Raw genomic sequence first — 23492 nt, 5'->3', positions numbered from 1 at the left:
TACGGATATGACGTTTTACACACGCATCATTACCCGCGTATAATATTCGATCGGGTTAGGAAGCCATGTTGCCTATAGATCGCATGCACGGGTTAGGATGCAGTTTTCGATAGAAACGTGATAAAAGATGATTGTAGGTAATACACAAGTGCTAAATAATACTTCAGATAGGATTTATCTGCTCAATAATAGGTTTAAGTGAATTATCTGTTTGGTTTATAAAGTATACATAAGTTGCAAGTGGATTCCATTCGAGGAATTTCGGGTTATGAACATTTCGATAGACATTTCTATCTCAAAACACAATATAGTAATCTTAAATAATAAAATTAAATGCAAATACTATATTTGCATGTTTCGTATCATTACTTTATGGATTTGTTGTTACAATAATATATTTATCCAATTATATAACAAAAGAGAAGAAGCTACGTTCGTAACAGACATATCTGAAGAAGTTACGGAGTGAAAAACATGTATAAAATGAATGACATGCAGTTTCTGGTGGAAAAATGTATTGACCTGATGTGCATTGGCCTCCACCTATCACATCTAAGGTTTGAAGCGAGCTTAGCGGAGTCAGCAGAGGATTCTCCTTTAACTAATCATGTTTATAAGCTTTGAGGAATGCATCTTAATATTGGTGATCAGGGTCTTGTTCATCAAGAAAAAATTTTAAAATCATTTTTCTCATATAGTGTAGCCCCAACACTATATTATGATTTTGAACAATTTAGAATCTACACTTTATCGGAAAGCTTCTACATAAGTTTAATTTTTCTGGTCCACACTAGTTCTCAAGATGTTAAAATCACACATCACAATTATCACTTATACAGTTGAACTGTGGTACATGTATCTCAAACATGGATATGTTGAATACCATGGATACGTCAAAGTCAGTGGGAACTTCTGACCAGACCACATATTCCTTAATTCCTTGGATATCTCGAATTTTTCTCGGTTCCATCAAGATCGAGATAATAAATTTGAAAAAAAAAACAAAAATTTTTAATAAGCAAACTTGAATCCCCTTTACCCAAGAGATAATTGACAAAGCTCACTTTAGCAAAGCAAAAATCATCTGAAGCAGGCCTGATATAATGCATCCTTAGATGTATCATCCATGGAAGATAATGTTTGGTAAACATAGGACTTATGGTTACTTGGAAATAAGACCTGCACCAATACATTAACCTGTTAACACATGCAGAAAATGAAGGTCAGATCCAGCATCTGAAGCAAGCCTGGAAGTATGCCATCCTTTGAAGTATCTCCTTGCAAGTTTGGACTACATGGGACTTATTACTTATTAAAATTAAACGTATGCACCAAAAACATTAACCTGTTCACTCATGCGGAAAATGTATGTCAGATCCAGCATCTGAAGCAATCTTGGTAGTATGAATCCATAGATATATCATCCCTGCAAGTTTGGTCTACATAAGGACTTATCGTTACTTGAAAATGAGACCTGCACAAAAAACTCATCCAGAAAATGTAGGTCAGATCCAGCAACTGAAGCAAGTTCATTAGTGTGCATACTTAGATGTATCATGCATGCAAGTTTGGTCAAAATAAGACATTGTTACTTGGAAATGGGACCTGCACCACTTGACAATGGAGAGCTGCAAACTTTGACCTCGATCTACTCGACACTTGGGGCCATTAAATGAGCAGTGACAGATTTTTCATGCCAGCGTCCACTGCCACACAAGACCTCCCTTTATTTTGCCCAATCCAAAGGATTGGTGATCTCCATGTCCCACAGTGAGATTTGAACCCCACTCCTTGACTCTATGAAGCAGACACTCTTCAACTGCGCCATGTAGGCGACCCTTTAAGTCTGAACCATCATTATAATATAGAGCAATACACTGTATGTGTACTGAATGTTTTAATATCAATAAAATCAAAACATACAAAATTGAAAGTTGAGTATTAAAAAACTTTATAAATGCATGTACAAATACATTGTATTCATAAGTTGATTTAATCTGATTATTTGAACAGAAACCAATGAAGATTTCTTGAATTTTATCATTAAATTCAAATTTTGAAAAAGTTTTTTTACCATAATTAATGAATCCATACATTTCCCAAATCAAATTTACCAGAGTAATGTCTGAACAAATAGTAATATTTACCAGTAAAAACACTACATTAAAATAAAATTTATTGAATACCAACATTCTAAATTCACATGACTTGAAGAAAGTTATATAAAACTGACATGTATAAAAAAAATATATGTTCTAATTATGAATTAATGAAGATAATAATTAATTAAAAATCATAAATTCTACAGATTAGTTTATCAGTACCATGCATCTTAACAGTGAGCAATTAGAAATTTCCACAGTTAAAGGGCAATAACTCTCTTGAACACTGATTTATAAAAAGACATAAGATGCAAACTTATTTTTCTAAAAAATAACAGCATAAATTTGTACTTTTTTCATTTAAAAGTTTCATAATAATGTCATATTAGTGATAAAAGTAAATATTTATAAGGATGATGGCAAAAAAGGTAACATTTTGAACAAATCATAGAAAGTTAATTATATTAAAAACACCTTCTTATCATTTTAGAAATTCAATATTTTACATCATTCACAACCAAATTACAATGTTAAATAAATATCAGCTAGTCCATACATCTATTTGTTTGTATCACCTGTCCTTAAATTTGAAATATATACAATGTAAATTAACCCAATACATACTACCAGGTCAACAAAGAAAGAAAAAAAATGAGAAATTTTCATGGTCTAAGGGCAATAACTCTTTTGAATAACTGGTCAATAGTCACCATACCTAATACCGGTATATAAGTTTACTTCCTAAAAGTAGGAAGAGATATCACACAGCAATACTACCTACATGTACAATGTAGTACAATTGTATCTCAATGATAAATGTTCATGTAATCTAGATACAGTTATACTAGACCCAACTTGCATTAATTTGAAAAAGAGAATTAATTATTTGAGAATTTTTTAAAAAGGAGTCCAAGTATGTTCTAGACTTATGAAAACATTGTTAATTATCAAAGTTCTCAACAATAAATGGATATCAAATATCCCAGGGGAGGCTTGAATTCAGTATGACATGAATAAAAATTTAAATGAGCACAACTGAGAACTTAAATTTAAGTTAATTTACAAAATAAGTTTACATACAAATAAAAGTGACCAGTTCCATTTTAACTAGTTCTACATTTTACTGGTTCCCCTGCTCTTCATCCAGATCCTGTTCTAACAACTGGCTCTTCAGACTCAGCGGTTCCAGTCGGTCCTCCGGTGGTAACATCTGGTTCTAACAACTGGCTCTTCAGACTCAGCAGTTCCAGTCGGTCCTCCGGTGGTAACATCTGGTTCAAGCGCTCCATCTTGGGGACCAGGTTCTGCATGCTGTCCTTGACCCGATTAAGAATGGAGAGCGTCTCCGAGATCTGCTGAAACTGGTCCGCGTGTTTGTTGTATTTCTTCTGCTTGTCCTGCATCATGCCCAGTTTATTGTATTGCACAATCAATCTACAAAACAGAGAGAAGAGAGTGGAAGTTTCCTTTGATTTGTTTTCATATATTCTCTGGCTAAGGAAATTTTGCAGTTTTAACTTTCCCCCAAAAAATATAGCAAAAAGTGAACATAAAGTAGACCTATCTAAGATTTTTCTACAGGAATTTACTTTATGAATATCTAATTCTAAACTATTAAGAACACACTGCTAAATATAGATGTCCAGTACTAGTACTACATGTACCCTGTCAATAAAATTACCCAACTGTTGAAGTACTTTACAATTCTATTCTATAACTGTACTGAATGAAATAAACCCTTATTACATGTATATGAACTTTATAAAAATCTGCAATAAAAATAAGGCTTCACAAATACTTTAATTTATTAAAGGTATAGATGTGAAGAGAATGCAAAACTGAGGAAATTTAAATACATATGAATGTATCAAACAATGTTCAGTAGAAAAATCAGTTCTAAACCCTAGCTGCAGAACTGTAGCTCTTCGAAAAAAAAGAGGCCCATGAGCCACATTGCTAACCTGAGCATTGTGGCTAAGAAAAATTCGAAATTGGTTTATTATTAAAAAGTTTAAATCCAAAATTAGTCCTATGACCAATCATGTCTTTGCTATTCTTGAAAAGATGATTTTTAAAGAATTTTCCTCTATATTTCTAAATAAAACTTTGGTCGGCCATTGTGGCCCCGCCCTATACCTGGGGGCCATGATTCGAACAAACTTGAATCTACACTACCTGAGGATGCTTCCATATAAATATGATGAATTATGGCTTTGTCATTCTTGAGAAGAAGATTTTTAAAGAATTCAATATATATATATTTCTAAGTAAAACTTTGGTCGGCCATTGTGGCCCCGCCCTACCCCCAGGGTTTTAAGAAACAAGAATCTACACTACCTGAGAATGTTTCCCCATAAGTTTGATCTTTCTTGGCACAGTGGTTCTTGAGAAGAAGATTTTTAAAACATCCCACCAAATTTTTCATTAATTCCCAATTATCCCCCTTGAATGAGAGTGTGGCCCTTCATTTAAATAAACTTGAATTCCCTTTACCCAAGGGTGCTTTGTGGCAAGTTTGGTTGAAATTGGCCTAGTGGTTCTTGAGAAGAAGATGAAAATGTGAAAAGTTTACGACGACGCTGATGGTGAGGACGACAGACAACTGACAAATTTTGATCAGAAAAGCTCACTTGAGCCTTCGGCTCAGGTGAGCTAAAAAGTAAAAAAAAGGAAAAGAAAAAAAGAGATTCTTTTCTTTTTGACTATATAGCCATCTGATTCTTCTTAACTTAATGATTACGTGTAATAAAACTTTATTCAAGGTTTCCATGTGACCAATTCAGAATGTATATAGACACTGACCTGATTGAGACTGTGGGTGTAGGACTTGCCCACAGGCTTTTTGTCTGGCCCCCGTCTCTACGTCCCATATGGACACCTCATTATTTCCCTGGGTGGCCGAAATTAGCCAGGACTGCTCCTGGGGGTGCATGATCAACCTCCTTACTCGGCACCTGTCCATAGCAATATAATTATCAATATAAAAACTTACCAATAATGAAGGGCACCTGTCCATAGCAATATAATTATCAATATAAAAACTTACCAATAATGAAGGGCACCTGTCCATAGCAATATAATTATCAATATAAAACTTACCAATAATGAAGGGCAGTTTTTTATTATGAAAAACACATTGATTCCTACCTATAGGATGGACTATGGAGTTGATGGGAAGCTGGAATCTCACGTCCCAACAGACACGTGTACCACTGCTGGTCTCCACAGCCAACCAACACTGGGAGTGGTGTACAGCAAAGGATGTGATCAACCCTATAACAGTCAACCAACACTGGGAGTGGTGTACAGCAATGGAGGTGATCAACCCTATAACAGTCAACCATTAAACAGAAAACAGACAATCGACTGTATGTTAAAATCTGGTATGATGGTTAAGTTGAATACCAAAAAAATGTAATAATCTGTTCCAAATATTAACATTTCAGATATGATCTTATGTTTAAAATCTTTTCTAATTTTAAGGATGATTACACGGATAATTTTTCTCAAATCAAAAGTTACTTCCTTTTTAATTTACTACCCTGTGTATGACTTGATTGCTTTGCCTGTTACCTGATTTGGGATCATTTCTGAGCTTCCAGACTTCCTTATTAGAGTAAAGATCATGTCCCACTAAGACCCCATTGACTGCAGCATACGATAAAACAGACTGGGCACCTGTAAAAGGACAGAACCCTTGAAGAACTCATACACCAAGATATCCTAACACTTAAAATCTGAACAAAAACTTCAAGACAACGTTTAAAAATTTTCCTTTGTTCATCATAATTCTTTTCCCACTTTACACAATATATAAAATTGCCTATTTCATAATACATGTGCATATCTAAATAATCATGCTATGTCAAGATACATATAATTGTGCAGTGCTGTACCTGTATCAAAGTATGTGAGATCTACTATGTTTCCATAGTCTGACTTGTCCACATTAATAGCTTTGTTTCAAGTGGTACGTCTTTCCTGCCTCTATCCTGTTAAAAAAAGCAAATCAATAAAAGAAACAATTAATTTATTTCTAACTTCAATATATAAAACACACTACTGACTTGTAAATGTTGATTGCCCCCATGTCGGTGAATGTGGCCAGAGAGAGAAAACAGATCCAGGAGCTTCACAGAAAACTAAACCTTCCACTTTCTCTCCTAGTCAAACAAAGCAGTAATCCGCACTTATACGTATCTACATTCAAGTATAAATCAGATAATTAAAAAAAAATCACATATATTTTTCTTTCATCCTAAATTATTTTTCTGACGATTCAAAGAAAATTGGATATTCATAAAAAAAAATCCATGACATAATACAGTGTATATCAAAGTAATTTGTTATTTTACCAGGTACAGAAGTATTCTTGAGGGTCTGTTTAGAGCAGTTAGCAACACTGTTTCCCTCCAGTTTTTCAGACTCCCATAATTTGACTGTACCATCATTGGAGGCCACGGGGCAAAGAATGCATGGTCTTGAGAAACTTGAATCCTTCTAGTAGATAACACATTCTTTAATTACGTACATGTACTAGTATATAATAACAACTTATTTGGCTAAGGCAGTTAAATTTCAATTAAGTCATTGCTGAATAGTATTACATAGAGAAGATGAATGTTAGTGCTTAGAAGAGTTATTCCCCTTGATGGTAAACTTTTCTTTTTATACAGGTCATTAATCAGTAGTTTCTGTGCCCCTCTCTCTACCTGTTGACTGTCGCCCTGTGTTCCTGGAGGTGGGTCACCAGTAGCCCCTTGGGTTTCCAGTTACTGGGTGGGGGCCTCCTCTCCCAGGCTGTCTCCAGTAAGTCTTTAGACTCGGCCGAGTACAACTCTTGCTTCCTGTGTACAATGTTCCTCAGGACTATCTTACAGGGATATTTTGCTGTAATTCAAAACATTGTATTTTTTTAGGATTAAATGCTTCAAATAGCAGTAGTATTTTAGCACTAAAACATACAATGTAATACATCTACATGTATATCACATGTTTATCAGCACAGTAAATTAAAATTTTCAAGCAAATGACTGATACTTATACATGGAGATTTTTACTTGTGAGATTTTTGTCTGTGCCTTTCTCTGTCCGAGATCTTACTGACCCCTCAGATGTCACCTGACTCTGTGACTGACCTCTCAGATGACCCCTGACTCTGTGACATCATTACAAAGCTTCCCGATGATGAAGATGATGCCTGACTTAGGGTCTGTAAAGTGTTTAGCTTAATTCCTCTCCAGACTCTCGGCAGTTTTCTGTAGGGTCCGGGCTTTTGGAGACAAGCTATTGGAGGAGGAATCTGATTCATTGGAGCCAAGCATACTCTTCCACTTAGAGTTCTGAAATATCCATACAATATCATAAATTAATATTAAGTTACCATTAACAGATCCCTTTATAATATTTTTTTTTGGTAAATTAAAATGTAGACATTTTTGGTTTTTAAATAACTTTGTAACAAAAAAATGTAGAGTAATACTATACAGCTACTCACCATGTTTACAGATTGGTCCTTTGGATTTGTCTTTTTAAAAGAACAACTAGACCCCCCCCCCCTCCCCCCCACAAAAAAAAACAAAAAAAAAAAACCACTTACATCAATGAATATCAACATTCTCATTTTTTGGAAGCAAAATTTCTCCATGTATAGGGGTAAAAATTTATCTATTATTTATTTTATGCAAACATTTCGAATTAAATTGTAACCCCCGTGCTCCAAATTTTAATGATCCAACTGAGTTTTGCACTACTGATATTATCTATCAACAGGAAAACACTGTGTACAGTCAGTAGTATTTACAGTACACAAACATGGAAGTACTTAGATCCACTCCCCATTGTTTTGGATCTTTCTGTTTCAGTAATTCAGCATGTCTCCTGGTCATTGCTTTACCTATAGGCCCACAATACAGAATCTACCGTGGGAATACCCCGACTCTTCTTTGGTCTCCACAGACCTAAACAGAGAATAGATAGTTTTCGATAGGCCTGATTTAAGCGAGAGTTAATTAATACTAAATCCCATTGGCCACCATATTGGAGGTAGACTCGTTGATTTCCTCTCTTTGTCTTACCAAGTTAAGATTAGGATGTAGCAGAAATATTTGGTGGAAAATCTTTATCAAATAATTTTTTTTTTAACAGAGGCTTACAAAAATTTATTTACTTCGCAAAATAATGATTCCTAATTCAAAATAGCAAATATAAAATATCTGAAGATGCTGACATATTTAAGAAATAAACAACGTTATTTAGTGAACATGGCGTTATGTATAGCAATTGCTCTGCTGGCATATTCCATGATGCGCACTAGCGCATCATGGAAAATATGCCAGCAGAGTTATTGTTATTCATTACGCCATGTTCACTAAATAATCGTTGTTTATTACTTATATTTGCATTCTTTGATGTTGTCAAGAATATCAGAGGAAATCCTGACTTACATAACCTTGGACGCAGCTTCTTCTGTCTTCAGTAAAGAAAACCATACAGCTTTAAAACCAGTACACCTGATCAGTACTCCTTTCTCTAATAAATCACAATTTATAAAGTAATTCCCTCTCAAACACATTTATCTGGATATAAGCAGCGCCGTCATCGCATTCTCTTAATTTTTGTTTTGATGCAGTCGTGACATCATCGATCAACGTTATTGAAATCCTCTGACAAAAATCAATAATTTAACACTATGATAAATATGAGAATGCTTTTATAATGATTATTGCTCCAGTATGCTTTTCTGTGATTTTTTTGGTACATTTTCTTATTTTTTTTTTCTTGATATAGATCTAGATCTAGATCTACCAGTTAAAAAAATTTTCTTTTTGAATGTTATTACCCAAGTGTGAAGAGTTATCGTTCTTTGTACAAGTATGCATGATACGAAAAAATAAAAATATGGAGTTCTATTCAATTTTTAAAAAGTTTCATATTACAATTAAATACATTGACCAAAATTAAATTTTTAAAGATATCAAACAGCAATTTTAAATTGTTCTGAATTCCTTTTTTTCCAAAAAATATTATTAAAAACTTATATTTAGTGCTTTTACAAAACACTTCATATATATACTTCTCAACACGGTTTATAAGTGTAGTAGAACTTGTTCTACACGAGTGAGATAGAGCAATTGCACTCATAGCAGAAGCAATTGCGTTTATAGTCCTATGAATGCAATTGATGGCTGCATGTTCATAGTGGGAGAGAGCTGTGGATATGCAAATATAAATATATATTATCATTTATGCCTTTGCTTATTCTTGAGAAGATTTTAAACAAATTTTCCTAAGGCTATATATTTCTATGTAAAACTTTGATCATGTAAAATTTTGATTGTCCCTTGTGGCCCCAACCTACCTCAGGGGGTCAAGATTTGAACAAACTTAAACCTACACTACCTAAGGACGAATCCCCCATAAGTTTCATCTTTCCTGGCAGAGTGGTTCTTGAAAAGATTTTTAAAACAATTCCACCAAATTTTCACGAGTTTCAATTATCTACCCTTGAATTTGGGTGTGGCCCTTCATTTGAACAAAATTGAATCCCCTTCCCCCAAGGATGCTTTGTGGCAAGTTTGGTTAAAATTGGCCAAGTGGTTCTGGAGAAGATGTCGACAGACAGACAGACAGACTACAGACAAAATGTGATTATAAAAGCTTACTTGAGCTTTCAGCTCAGGTGAGCTAAAAGGGTAACTGAGATCGATTCTTCATGTTATTGCATCTTTTTCTGTCCATGCATCTTTACACATAATTTTTTCAAACACTTTGCTTTTAAGATAACAGAAAACAGAACATTATGGATATTAATCTCAGTGAGATGGGTAGAGACTGAAAATTTGGTCTGACGTCTACTACCCATCTCAGTGCATTGCCACACAACATGATTCGGGGTTTTTTGCCCCGACTTCGGCAGCTCATTTCAATAATTACAGGCTGAAATGATTTAGCTGTCCGCCTCAGCTTTTTCCTTTGAACATCCCTTAAAGTCTCTATCACTACAAAACTTTCCTTTCTTACCTTTAAAAGGTTTAAATCCAACAAAATATAAAGTTGTTTATTTTTCCTGACAGCATGATGGCTGTCTGCTATTCATTTAAACCTCCAGTGTTGAAGAGTTCCACAATAATCCGTTTTTAATAATTTGTTCTACTACAATTTCTAATAAGAATGATCTATAGTATGCATTATTAAAAACGGATTATTGTGGAACTCTTCAACATTACAAAAAGTTACAATATGTTTTCCTGATGCTGATATTACTTAACATTTACAATATGGTAAATGCTTCTGAGGAAGAATAAGGATAATTCCATTATATGTTTACTGTAAAACAAGAATATTTGGCGCACCAATAATGTTAGTGCCTTTGGCGCAAGAGCCCCTGGACATTAAATTTTTTTGTGCGATAACGGATGTCTAAATATTTTTTTGTGTGTTAATGTTCAAACTTTCACATATTAAGTACATGTAAATGGAGGTGCGATTACATAATATCGAAGGGCCGATAGATTTTATGTATATACAAGCACTGTACATGGTCGGATCAATCAAGAAATTTCTGCCAAATTTTAATTTAATAAAATTATTGTTAGTTGTTACCCGATACTTACTATAGCACCTTCAAAGTTTGGCTTCTCCCCGTGTCAATCATCTATCGCTCTAAAGTAAACAATGCAATCAAGCATGGCGATTGAGCTTGCAGACAATACTTGATTATGATTACCATTTATGGTTATACTTACAGCTAGCCCCTGTGCAGAGAAAACTGGAAATGTCACCATACACACCTCAGTCCCACAAATCACTGCTAAAAACGAACAATCAGATTTGGTCAAAAAAACGTTCACAATCAGTATGATACCAGAAGAACAGTATCCCTCAACATCTTGGATTAGAGTTTATACAGACGGATCAGCCAAAAATGCAACAACAGAAGGAGGAGCGGGTATCTACATCGAATACCCTAACGGAGAAAAACAGTCAGAGGCAATACCAACAGGCCTTCATTGTTCCAACTACAAAGCCGAAGAAGAAGCCATCACCCATGCAGTATGCTCCATCAGAGACAAGGCCAACAAAACAATAAGTGTAGTATTCCTGACAGATGCCCTATCTGTATTGCAAGCCATTAACAACGGTAAACTCCCCGAACTTGAACAAGATCTACACAACATCGAAAGCCTTCAAACAGCATTACAATGGATACCATCTCACTGCGGAATCAAGGGAAACGAAAATGCTGATCTGCTAGCAAAGGAAGGAGCCAAACAACAGCAATATGAAAACCAAGTAGGCTTCTCAGAGATGAAAACCATCATCACATCTCTACACAGAACCCCTCAACAACAAGACAGCTATCACCAACTGGCTAGACCTGAGCAGACGACCATCTTCAGACTTAGGACAGGACAAAATAGACTCAACCAACATCTGCATAGAGTCATGAAAGTCATACCATCACCCATGTGTCCATGTGGAGAAGCTGAGCAGAATACAGAACACCTCCTACAACACTGCAGAATACACCAGGCACTGAGAAACAACACATGGCCAACACCAACAACGCTACAAGAGAAGCTTTATGGACCAGTGGAAGCCCTACAGAAGACCACCAGATTTGTAGAGGAGACTGGGACTCAAGTGTGATTCGGCGAACAAAGAGAAGAAGATAACCGTTTATCAAAGTAACTTCATTGTTATAATATGAATAAAATGCATAAATACTCTATTTCTTTTATTTAAAATAAAATTTAACATTGTGCCACGTCCATGTGATTGCAACACTAAAGAAAAGTTGACGAATGTTTACCTAATTACGAGAGTGATATTGTGTTTCCGTGATTGACTAACCAAAAAGACAAATTGGGGGTGGATAAAAAATATCACATTTATATATATTTACAGGTCCCTGATTTAATGGCAAGTGCAAGTGCTAAAATTTATTTGCACCAATGCATTCCTACTTGTATTTGGGCTAAGATACGTATGCGCCAAATTTTCTCGTTTTAAAGTATTTATTTTGGATATGATTTATCTCCTGACACAGTGATTAATATGTAAATTTACAAAGTTATTATTTGTCTATAATATTTTATAAAGTTTGCCATCATCATTATTAATGCCCAGCACTAAACAATGTTTATAAAGGTATTATCTGCTTCTGACACTTTATAAAGGTAACAACATAATTTAAATTACATAAATTTAAATTGAAAGATTTACAACTTCAAAACTTTTTTGTAGTTCTGACAGGTTTATCAACACTTAAATGATCATCTGACAAGATATGTCCTTAAGTTTGTTGTTTTACCTGAGGTTGAGATGACAGCTCGACAACAGGAGGTCACATTGGAGGACACTTCTAAAAATACCACCACGAGTTCTGAACTTAAGTCCTTCCCGCAAGTCGACTCGTCAGACTCCAGTAACTTGAGTTGTCTGTTGACTCTCTTGAATATACAGTACTTTGGCATCAAAGCCAACATCTGTCTCTCAATCCTGACATTTTGACCTTTCAACTCTATTCCAGCTGGGTCAAGGTCATCAAATTCTGCATCTGGAATGCCTGTTTTGTAGAACATTACAAATGAAGATACAATGTACAAATTGGTGATTTTAATTGAACCACAAAAATAGTTAGTTTAAACATTTATTGAGGGGCATATGGTGTCAGATTTTAAGTACCAGTCCACATAAAAATCAGACAAAGGGTGATATATGAGGGTTCTCAGAATTTGATGATTTTTCACTCATAGATTTATTTTGAAGTATGAACAATGTATGTAAAATAAAAAATGTTTTGAGTCATGGTAACCATGGAAACCTGGCCAAAGAAATTTCCTTAGCAACCGGCGGATTTTTCAGTGTTGAAGGACAAAAAATCACCTATCTTTGAGGCTTAAAATAACACGTAAATACCATTGAGAATTATTCTTACTTATGGGTGTAATAAAGATACACATTTATTTTGTTCTAATAATGTAATAAAAAATATTTAGGTCTTAAGTCAGTTCTGTGGTAGACATTGGAAGGTACATATGTTTTACAGGTTTTGCTGATTCAGCATTTTTCGTGATTTTGGCAATATTCAAGGCCAAATTTTAAAAATGGCCAGATTAATACAGTTGTTGCATGTATCTCAGATAAAAGCAGAGGTATTTCTCTTTTAGAATTTGAAGTCAAATCCATGGGCTCTTTTGAAAATCGAATCTGTTGCCTAGCAACAAAAATGGGCTTTTTGATGCATAAAATGAGAAACAATGTAAAAAGTTTACGGAAAAATCAAATGAACGGTTATTTATGATAAACGAGATAAAATTTTAAAATAGTATAATTAAATTCGGTCTCCCTAGCACATTATTGAATATTGCATAATTCTTTATCTCCATAGCAACGACAGGTTCTCCATAGCAACAAGGCAAAGAAAGGTAATTTTGGCGTGTATTCGTGTAATCTTATTAAGACTTATTCAAAATAATTCAGAAAAATCCGGTTGAGCAAAATTGACAATGAAATGTTGGTTTTATTATTGTTATTTTTTTGGTACTTAATCAACCCATATGGCAAGGATTCCATGTACATGACAACCAAAGTTCCTATGTCTCCTGTAAAACAGATTTGACTTTGGGATTGTACTGTTTGTCATGGAATTGGATATTCAAGTAATATGCTGATAATTGCATGGTGATAGTTCGGAAAGACTCTAAAATGTTGTATCAAGTTATTGAATATTGTTCAATGACTTATTTCCATAGCAACAACACCACTCCCCTAGCAACGACTCAAAGAAAGTTTGACGCATATTCATGTTACCTGTAAATCTTTATCTAAATTACGTCACGAAGAAAAAAATGATGTTGAAATGTGTGTTTTTCGAAAGTATTTTTAAACTCATTTAATCCATAACAACTATTTCTAGAACATAGCAAACAATGTTACATTTTCAGTATGGAATACTCTGTAGTCGTTATTCATAATATTGAAAGATTCGGCACTCGTCATAGATTTCTCAGAAAGTATTACAATGTATGAATTAATTCCTCATGAAAACTAGAGGTACTGTGAGCAATGAGCTCACTAAATGATACCCCCCGCCTCCCATATGATTATGATAGCAAAGTCCATGTTTTGCGGTGGCCGGGAAACTCAAAATATTTGTAAGATCAAAAAATAAAATAGGAGGTGCACAATGGCAATATGTAATAAAGATTCTGTGAAAGTTTCATTAAATTTCACTCAGTGGTTTAAGAGGAGTTGAGGATAAGAGATGGGTACCCCAAAGCGTAACAGACGGACGGACGGACGGACAGACGTACGGACGGACAGACGGACGGACGGACGGAATTAACGATTACTATATACCCTCCCGCTTTTCAAGCGGGGGTATAATAAATAGATAAATAAAATGAATAACGTCACTATGGAAACATTTCCAATGATATTTCCAATTGAATAGGAAGATCAGGTTTTAATTATTCTATTGATACTTGTCATAGATTGGAGAGTTTTTTTTCCAAACGAAACTAGAGGTACTGTGAGCGATGAGCTCACTAAATGATACCCCCCGCCTCCCATATGGTTATAACTGGTGAAAAAGTCCATGTTTTCCTCTGGCTGGGAAACCCAAAATATGTGTCGGATCAAAAAGTAAAATAGGAGGTGCACAATGGCAATATGTAATAAAGATTCTGTGAAAGTTGCATCAAATTTCATTCAGTGGTATGAGAGGAGTTGCGGATAAGAGATCGGTACCCCAAAGCGTAACAGACGGACGGACAGACAGACGGACGGACGGACAGCTAGACGGACGGACAGACGTACAGACGGACGGAATTAACGATTACTATATACCCTCCCGCTTTTCAAGCGGGGGGTATAAAGAACCGTTCGCGGTAGCTCAAAGGTAGCACCTACTGTGCCCCACAGTGGGATTCGAACCCGCCACGTAAGGTTCAACTCCTTACTTCGTGACTCTAGAGAAGACGCTCTAACCACTGCTCCATGAGGGCGACGCGGCACATTAAAATAAATCAAAACATAAGAAAAGTCGCATCGCAGTCATTTACGGTTATTTACGTAAAACTGAAGTTAACTTTACACCATTTGAAAGAAATATTGCAAGATGTCCAAAGCTAGATCAAATACAAATGAATTTAAAGCATGGCTAGTCACACAAGTAGAAACTTTATTATACACCCCGCTTGAAAAGCGGGAGGGTATATAGTGATCGGGATTTCCGTCCGTCCGTCCGTCTGTCTGTCCGTCCGTCCGTCTGTACGTCCGTCCGTCCGTCTGTTACGCTTTTTCTCTTATCCGCAACTCCTCTTATACTACTGGGTGAAATTAAATGAAACTTTCACAGAATCTTTATTACATATTGCCATTGTGCACCTCCTATTTTATTTTTTTATTCGACACGTATTTTAGTTTTCTCAGAGCAAAAAATGGACATTGCCATTTTTTGTTTACCTATGACGTCACATAATAGAAGCTTCTGGGTAACATTTCATAGGACGAGTTATTCCTCTTTACACATTACCGTAAAACAATATAAAGCAACACATCGACATTATGGGAGGCGGGGGGTATCATTTAGTGAGCTCATTGCTCACAGTACCTCTAGTTTTAATTTGTATGTTATTTGGTGAGATTTGCATTAATGTAGTGCAAACATATTTCAAAAATTATGCAAACGATGGTCAGAGGGTCATCTTCATGTATCCGGTTAGGTCATATCTTAAAATGGAAATATTATGCAACAAAAACAAAGCAATTGACATCAAACTCATCCATGTAACACGGGGCCCATGGGCACATCGCTCACCTGAGCACTGTGGCTAGGAAAAATCAATTCAGTAAATGCCTAAGTGGTCCCGATCCTAAAAGAGGGGGGGGGGGGGTTGATTTGAACAAACTTGAATCTATGCATACCTGAATCTACACTAACTAAGAGTGCTTATATATTTTTTGACTAACTGTGGCTTTATTCCAAATAAGTTATGTACTTTTGTGGTCCCACCCAATCCTGGGGGTCATGATTTTAACAAATCTTTATCTAAACTACCTGAGGATGCTAAGATTTGAACAAGACCAATCAAGATTTTTTTAAATATATTTTTCCTATATATTCCTATGTAAAACTTTGATCATCCATTGTGGCTATACCCCGGGGGGTCATGATTTGAACAAACTTGAATCAACATTACCTGAGGATGCTTCCATATAAACATTACCAATCATGGCTTTTCTGTTATTAAGAAGAAGATTTTTCCTATATATTCCTATGTAAAACGTTGGTCCTCCATTGTGGCCCCACCCTACCACCGGGGGTCATGACTTGAATAAATTTGAATGTACACTACCTGAGGATGCTTCTACACAAGTTTCATCTTTCCTGGCCCAAAGTTTCTACATTAATACCAGTAATTTATATTGATATGGTGGCAAGAAGTATAAAACTCAAGTCCATCCCTCTCCCTTCCCCAATAAACTTTTGAGTGCTAAGCTAATTTGTTTTTACCTAGCCCATGTGCTCAGGTGAGCGATGTTGGAGGTTGCTCCCACTACTTTGATACGCGTTGCTATGGGCTTGTTCTCTGGGTAATAGCGTTTGAAGCTCCATAGCTACAGATTCCTTGTGAACTGTATAAGTGTCAGCTTCCCAATAACAAGTTTAAGATACAAGCTTATAAATATCTTATCTTTTGAAAAATGGAAATTATCTCAAATGAACACAATACAATGTATATGCTAGATAAACATTACCAGGGTTAAGGCTTTTATTAGGTGTACACAATTTTGTGTGCTTGCTCATTTCATATTCATGTTTTCTTTCACTGCATTTAATTTCCAGCATTTTGCATAGGATTTCCGACATGCTTAAAATTTCAATTCCGAAAATTTTATTTCATTTCCGACATTTTTTGTATTTCTTGGATATCTGCAGGATCCCTTTCTGACAATTTTTTTGCTTGCCAAACAGCTGGAAATAAAATTTTAAATAAATTTATTTCATGTTCAAAAAATAAAAACAAACATATTTAAAATTCAATACACACTTATACAAGTAGCAATAATACTTATATTAATATCTTTCCCTGTGCTACATGTACAGGCGTAATTGTGATGTCTTCGTATTAAAACATTCTACTGTCTTTTGAGAGTTCCTTCAACGATGCTTGTTTTTTCCTATGGCCGTGTAAGAAGCGGGGGGGGGGGGGGGGGGGGGGCTATTATGCGGATACTTAGCTATAGAATACTATTGAAAACTTCACCACAATATACATGTGCCCCCTCAATAATGATAATATCTTACGATATTCTATTTTTTGGTTTGTTTGCCAAGGAATTTTCGGTTGTTGATAGTGCCCAAACTGAAAATATATGGTTGTAACCTCCACCCCAAAATTGCTTACTAAGGGTCTGTATTTACCAGAAGTGGTTTCTGTATGTCTTTTAATTTCCATCCTTACATATCTGAGTTCAAACTTAAAACTGCACTTTAAAAGGGAGATGTGCCTCTGAGAATTTCAGGTCACCTGAGTCTTTCAGGTGACCTATTGCTATCTCTGTTCGTTCGTCGTCGTACGTCATTCGGCGGTCTTAAACATTTGAACATTTTTAGCTTCTTCTCTGGAAACACTGAACCAATTCAAATGTGAAAAAACCCATCTATGGGTAAAAGAGGAACCCACAATTGTGAATTTCGGGGTCCCTGGAGCCTGAGTGGTGGGACCAAAACCACTAAAATTAATGCAGTCCTTAAAAATCTTCTTTACTTCTAGATATCAAGCAGTGAAACTGTTGGAATGATTGTAATAAGCATTGAGTCTTCTACACTGTTCCAAAATAGTTAAATTCTTTACTCCAGGGTCAGGGGTTCTATACGCTAGGGCTGGGCTAAATAGATTATATAGTGAAAATACATTATTTCTTTGAAAATCTTCTTCTCTGCTCCTGTGTGAAATTAATTAAGTACATAGTTACGGTGAGAAAGAATTCCTGTTCTACAGTAGTGAATTTCATGGGATCTGGTGTTAGGACAGGGCTTAAATGATTATATAGTTAACATGCATTAATTCTTTGAAAAATACATAGTTATGATGAGGAAGGGTGCCTCATCTAAAATCGTGAACTTTATGGCCCCAGGGTCAGGAGTTCTGGTGTTAGGATACAAGGCTCTTTTGATTATATAGTAAACCTGCATTTTTAAAATGGAAAATCTTCTTCTCTGCCCCTGGGTATTAAACAACTAACTACATGCGTAGTTACAATGAGGAAGGGTATCTCTTTGAAAATTGTGAATTTCATGGCCAAAGGATCAGGTTGTGAATTTCATGGCGCAAGGACCAGGATTTCTGGTGTTACTTAGGGTGGGGCTCTAATCATCAAATGGTGAAATTGCAATAAATCTTTGATAATTAATCTTCTTCTTTGCTCCCAGGTATTTAACAAACTGACTACAGACATATAGTTATGATATAGCTATGATCGTTCTTCCAGAATTGTGAATTCCAAGCCCCCCGGAACAGGGGTATCATAGAGGGCTGGGGTGGGGTGTGTGTCTTTGACTATATACTAAAAATGAATTATTTCTTTGAAATCCACTCCATGATGTTAATCAAACATTTATGATGAGCAAGAATTGTGAAATGTGTGGACCTGAGGGTCAGGGGTTCTTGTGGGGTGGAGACACTACTGAGTAATGCTGAATATTACTTAGAGTGGTTAAAATGCATCTTTTTTATTCCCCTCCTCTGTCTATGGTTATAAAGTTACCAAACTACATAGGCGTCGGAACCGGGGGGCTAGGGGCTTAGCCTGTTCCTAGTATAGACATTAAACATTGCTGCATAAGTTCAGCCCCCCACTTTCCACAGACACGTTGCAGAATAGGTTTTAAATTAGGAATTCAAAGTGGTGCTGTTTGGAAAAAAATTGGTACTGAATATCGAACCTACCCCCTCCCCCCCTCCCATGTCATGGCCTTTGGTTTAAAACGGGATAACCCAAAGTCAATTGCAAAACTCATTATTTTGGATTTCAATGATTTATTCATGATTATTCATTATTTATTCTGTAATATTTTTCATGAGTTAAGTCTTAAATCCTAGCTACTTTCATTGCATTAAAGTACTGCTTGAAAAATGTCAGAGATGAAAACTTTAAAATATCGGAAATGAAAACAGTTCCGGAAATAAAATGCAGCCATTGAAACCATGCATTGTGAGTGTCTTGAATCTAATCCACAATATCGTACAAGTTACATTAAAACATTATCTATGGAAAACATCCTTAATTTGGTATCATATTATTTTTGCCCGTTCACACATACAAGAAATTTTGCCCCGTTTTAAATTCGCCCAGTCACAGTTCTGTTTAAGAATTTATACTGTGTTTTGTTAACTCGCATAAATTCACTCACATTTAGTTGTTGCCATGACAACAATTGATGGAACATTTCTTTTATTTTTTCAGCACTCTCCACAAATACAATCATCAACACATTAATTTAATATTCATTTCCATGACGAACACTGATCTAAAAGTCAAATCTCTTTACAGGAGGCATAGGGTACATTGGTTGCCATGCACTGGGAATTATTGCCATGTGTTGATTAAAGACGAGAAAAAAAAATTAAGATTGACCAACAGTTCATTGTCAGTTTTGCTCAATCACATTTTCCTGACTTAATTTGAATAAGCCTTAATAAGATTACATGAATACACGCCAAAATTACCTTTCTTTGCCTTGTTGCTATGGAGTACCTGTCGTTGCTATGGAGATAAAGAATTATGCAATATTCAATAATGTGCTAGGGAGACCGAATTTAATTATACTATTTTAAAATTTGTATCTCGTTTATCATAAATAACCGTTCATTTGATTTTTCCGTAAACTTTTTACATTGTTTCTCATTTTATGCATCAAAAAGCCCATTTTTGTTGCTAGGCAACAGATTCGATTTTCAAAAGAGCCCATGGATTTGACTTCAAATTCTAAAAGAGAAATACCTCTGCTTTTATGTGAGATACATGCAACAACTGTATTAATCTGGCCATTTTTAAAATTTGGCCTTGAATATTGCCAAAATCACGAGAAATGCTGAATCAGCAAAACTTGTAAAACATATGTACCTTCCAATGTCTACCACAGAACTGACTTAAGACCTAAATATTTTTTATTACATTATTAGAACACAATACATGTGTATCTTTATTACACCCAGAAGTAAGAATAATTCTCATGGTATTTACGTGTTATTTTAAGCCTCAAAGATAGGTGACTTTTTGTCCTTCAACACTGAAAAATCCGCCAGTTGCTAAGGAAATTTCTTTGGCCGGGTTTCCATGATTACCATGACTCAAAACATTTTTCATTTTACATACATTGTTCATACTTCAAAATAAATCTATGGGTGGAAAATCATCAAATTCTGAAAACCTTCATGTATCACTTTTTTACAGTTTTGTCTGATTTTTAAGTGGACTGGTACTTTAAAAATAATAATATTATTTAACTTTTATTGATGAGTTTTGTTAAACACAACACTACCAGTACATGTAAATGTTAAAAATAAGATAACAGTACTAGTATTTAGTTACCCCTGGAGTTAGGTCGTGTCAGTACCGCTGTAGTTAGGGCTAGTTCACGTAGAGCAGGGAGACTTAAACTGGGCAGTCTGTCTCGTAGAATTCCATGGAAAACTTCTCCGTGAGATAAGATAAACTGCATCACCTATATAACAGCATGGAATGGTTAATACGGTAAAATTTCTGTGGTTTGTTGTCCGAAATTTTTATAAATGGGTCATCCCTTACTCACAAATTTTGATTTGTATCTATGTCTGACTTAAATATGATATATGTTCACAAGAATATAGACACCCACTAATCAAAATTTGATGGTAAATTCTACATGATATAAAGACTTTCTAGAAAGCATCTAAAAGCTGTTATCAGTTCCAGGGACTCTGCATTAAGGTCATACGCAACGTAGTTTGAACTTTTTGGGGTTCTTCCCTGGAGTTGAAGAGTTCCACTAAAGGAAGGATCTGTGTGCAATAGTTTTAAAGTCTATATATGGATTTGTACACCTCTTCTAAAACAATTTTTGATGAATTAAAATCTGGAATTTGTGTTTTATAATTTTTGTACATTTTTTTTTGAATTATGCAAAAATTTTCAAAATTCAATATCTTTTCAAAACCTCTGGTAAGGTATGCTGATTTTTTGTCTATGAACATGTAATTATATTATAAGTTTAAATTTGGAATATCTTTGAAATCTATCAGTAGGTAAGGTACGTTGTATATGTCCTTAAACAAGATCTAAAGCTGGAGAAGATATTCACCTGATTGCCACAGTCTTCTATGCCCAGTGAAGTTAACATGGCCAGACAGAATTTGAGGGCAGCAAAGAGAAGCTGACAATCAATAGCGGGCCATGGGGCTGGGCAGGAAGTCCTCCTCTGTATCTACACCGGCTTTATCTCTGTAAAAATCATAACAAGGTCAACAATCAACATGACTGCAATTTTGCTCAGGCAATGCTTACATAACTTTTAATCCTCATTCAGTATATATATAAACTTCCAAACTGTATATCCTAAAACTGCTATTAATAATTTTGTACATTTTCATAGTACTTTGACATGTTTGATTTCCGTAGACATTCAGCAGGTCAAGGAAACTACCTTATATGGATATTGTTGCGATTGCGCACAGAGGTGCTCACAGCAAACAATGGTCCAATCCAGTGAATGAGCCGAAAAGCATTATGGTCTACTACATGTTTATTTTTACTACAAACACGTGGGTCAGGGAAATTTAGGACGCGATTTCAAACGACTGCAGGAAAGTCAGCTAACAATTTTTTTGAAATGTGTTATGAAAAATACGAAGATTGGGTACTAATTAAGATTCCCCATGCTCACATTAACAAACAAAGTAAGTTTTCCTTGTTAAATAGTACTTTGAAATACCGCTCACAAAGTCATCACAAGTAAATAAGACTCAAGTTCTTTAACTCGATATTCGTTAATTTGACATGTTACTGTTTAAATTTACTGGGTATTTAGTTGTTGCTCAGTTATTTGTTACTAGAAATTAAAAGTTGCATATTTTATAAACAAAAACAAAAAGAATTCTTGAGTTGCACTTTTTTATTATTTACCTGTTATATAAACCCTCATGCACATTGATCATAGAACGTGAGTAGCAAATATTTCGTAGTTGTATACGGTGGAAGCATTGACAATACATGAGCACACCTCAGAGTTGATTGTTTTTGGACCAAGGAATAGTCACGTGAAATTGACTTTTCACTGAAATCATAGCACGGGGAAAGCTGTCAACAAACGGACTTGTACAATGGAGTGGAGGAAATCCTAATTTTTATCATTGTAAATCATTTGTATATTACGAAAGCCGGATAGGCTCATTTCTGAAAAGATAAAAAAATATTTAACTCGTTATAACGAGTTAATTATCTCGTTATAACGAGTTAGTATCTCGTTATAACGAGTTAATTACCTTGTTATAACGAGTAAATTATCTCGTTATAACGACTTAGTTTTATCTCGTTATAACAAATTACTTATCTCGTTATAACGAGTTAATATCTCGTTATAACGAGTTGATTAACTCGTTATAGCGATTTAGTTATCTCGTTATAACAAATTAGTTATCTCGTTATAACGAGTTAATTAACTCGTTATAACGAGTTAGTTATCTCGTTATAATGAGTTAATTATTTCGTTATAACGAATGAATTATCTCGTTATAACGAGTTAATTATCTCGTTATAACGAGTTAGTTATCTCGTTATAACGAGTTAATTATCTCGTTATAACGAGTTAATTATCTCGTTATAACGACTTAGTTATCTCGTTATAACGAATTAGCTATCTTGTTATAACGAGTTAGTTATCTCGTTATAACGAATTAATTATCTCATTATAACGAGTTAATTTTCTCGTTATAACGAGTTAATTAACTCGTAATAACGAGATAATTAACTCGTTATAACGAGTTAGTGATCTCGTTATTATACAAATATGGACTCAATGTAGGTCAATATGCATTTATAATGACCCAGTATGACAGATATTGACCGAAGATACATGTAGTATATCGACCGAGGGCGCTAGCCCGAGGTCGATATACTTCATGTATCTGAGGTCAATATCTGTCATTCTGGGTCATTATAAATGCATATTGACCGTGCATTGAGTCCATATTTATTATATTATATATATAATGATTTCCCAAATTAATTAGTGCAAAGTATATCATCCTATTATTTACAAAGATAGTATTAACCAAAAATAAGTTGAATGTAAACGTTTCAGAATTCATTGAATATTACTCAGAGGAAATTGTTTTG

At 35.0% G+C, this 23492-nt stretch overlaps 3 protein-coding genes and 1 long non-coding RNA gene across 5 annotated transcripts; 1 reads left to right on the top strand and 3 right to left on the bottom strand.

Annotated features, from left to right (window-relative positions):
- Positions 1-2102: 2102 nt before the first annotated feature.
- Positions 2103-6073, bottom strand: LOC134275797 (BLOC-1-related complex subunit 5-like). 2 transcript variants are annotated; one of them, XM_062758090.1, is made up of 5 exons: positions 5999-6073; positions 5676-5780; positions 5250-5429; positions 4905-5056; positions 2103-3536 (listed from the first exon to the last, which is right to left on the bottom strand). In XM_062758090.1, the coding sequence occupies exons 4-5, from the start codon at positions 4970-4972 to the stop codon at positions 3242-3244; spliced, it is 363 nt and encodes a 120-aa protein (XP_062614074.1). In that variant the 5' UTR covers positions 4973-5056; positions 5250-5429; positions 5676-5780; positions 5999-6073; the 3' UTR covers positions 2103-3241. The 2 variants fall into 2 exon arrangements, with proteins under 2 accessions (XP_062614074.1, XP_062614075.1); XM_062758091.1 differs by having other exon boundaries at positions 5250-5375.
- Positions 6074-6186: 113 nt separating this feature from the next.
- Positions 6187-7427, bottom strand: LOC134275796 (uncharacterized). Its single transcript, XR_009993914.1, has 4 exons — positions 7241-7427; positions 6815-6992; positions 6458-6599; positions 6187-6265 (listed from the first exon to the last, which is right to left on the bottom strand). It is a non-coding gene; the product is annotated as an uncharacterized LOC134275796 (long non-coding RNA).
- A 3408-nt stretch (positions 7428-10835) lies between these two features.
- LOC134275799 (uncharacterized) lies at positions 10836-11753 on the top strand. The gene has a single exon (XM_062758093.1). It carries the CDS (start codon positions 10836-10838, stop codon positions 11751-11753), a length of 918 nt encoding a protein of 305 aa, XP_062614077.1.
- A 626-nt stretch (positions 11754-12379) lies between these two features.
- Positions 12380-21517, bottom strand: LOC134275798 (uncharacterized). Its single transcript, XM_062758092.1, has 3 exons — positions 21460-21517; positions 20712-20844; positions 12380-12672 (listed from the first exon to the last, which is right to left on the bottom strand). The coding sequence occupies exons 1-3, from the start codon at positions 21496-21498 to the stop codon at positions 12380-12382; spliced, it is 465 nt and encodes a 154-aa protein (XP_062614076.1). The 5' UTR covers positions 21499-21517.
- Positions 21518-23492: the final 1975 nt, after the last annotated feature.

This window comes from Saccostrea cucullata, unplaced genomic scaffold, assembly GCF_032062105.1.
Source record: "Saccostrea cucullata isolate Sc308-1 unplaced genomic scaffold, CSIRO_AGI_Scuc_v1 ctg7571, whole genome shotgun sequence".
NCBI classification, from domain to species: domain Eukaryota; kingdom Metazoa; phylum Mollusca; class Bivalvia; order Ostreida; family Ostreidae; genus Saccostrea; species Saccostrea cuccullata.
The sequence above is the reverse complement of the archived record's forward strand: the minus strand, read 5'-3'. Positions and strand labels throughout refer to the sequence as shown.

What these genes read in the sequence shown, in the direction of transcription:
- LOC134275799 (XM_062758093.1), top strand. Translation starts at nt 10,836, where the DNA reads ATGGTTATACTTACAGCTAGCCCCTGTGCAGAGAAAACTGGAAATGTC.
- LOC134275797 (XM_062758090.1), bottom strand. Translation starts at nt 4,972, where the DNA reads ATGGGACGTAGAGACGGGGGCCAGACAAAAAGCCTGTGGGCAAGTCCT. An exon ending in ACACCCACAGTCTCAATCAG is followed by an intron (nt 3,537 to 4,904) that starts GTCAGTGTCTAT and finishes TCTGTTTTGTAG; the next exon opens with ATTGATTGTGCAATACAATA.
- LOC134275798 (XM_062758092.1), bottom strand. Translation starts at nt 21,498, where the DNA reads ATGTTAACTTCACTGGGCATAGAAGACTGTGGCAATCAG. An exon ending in TAGAAGACTGTGGCAATCAG is followed by an intron (nt 20,845 to 21,459) that starts GTGAATATCTTC and finishes GCTGTTATATAG; the next exon opens with GTGATGCAGTTTATCTTATC. An exon ending in GACACGACCTAACTCCAGGG is followed by an intron (nt 12,673 to 20,711) that starts GTAACTAAATAC and finishes TCTACAAAACAG; the next exon opens with GCATTCCAGATGCAGAATTT.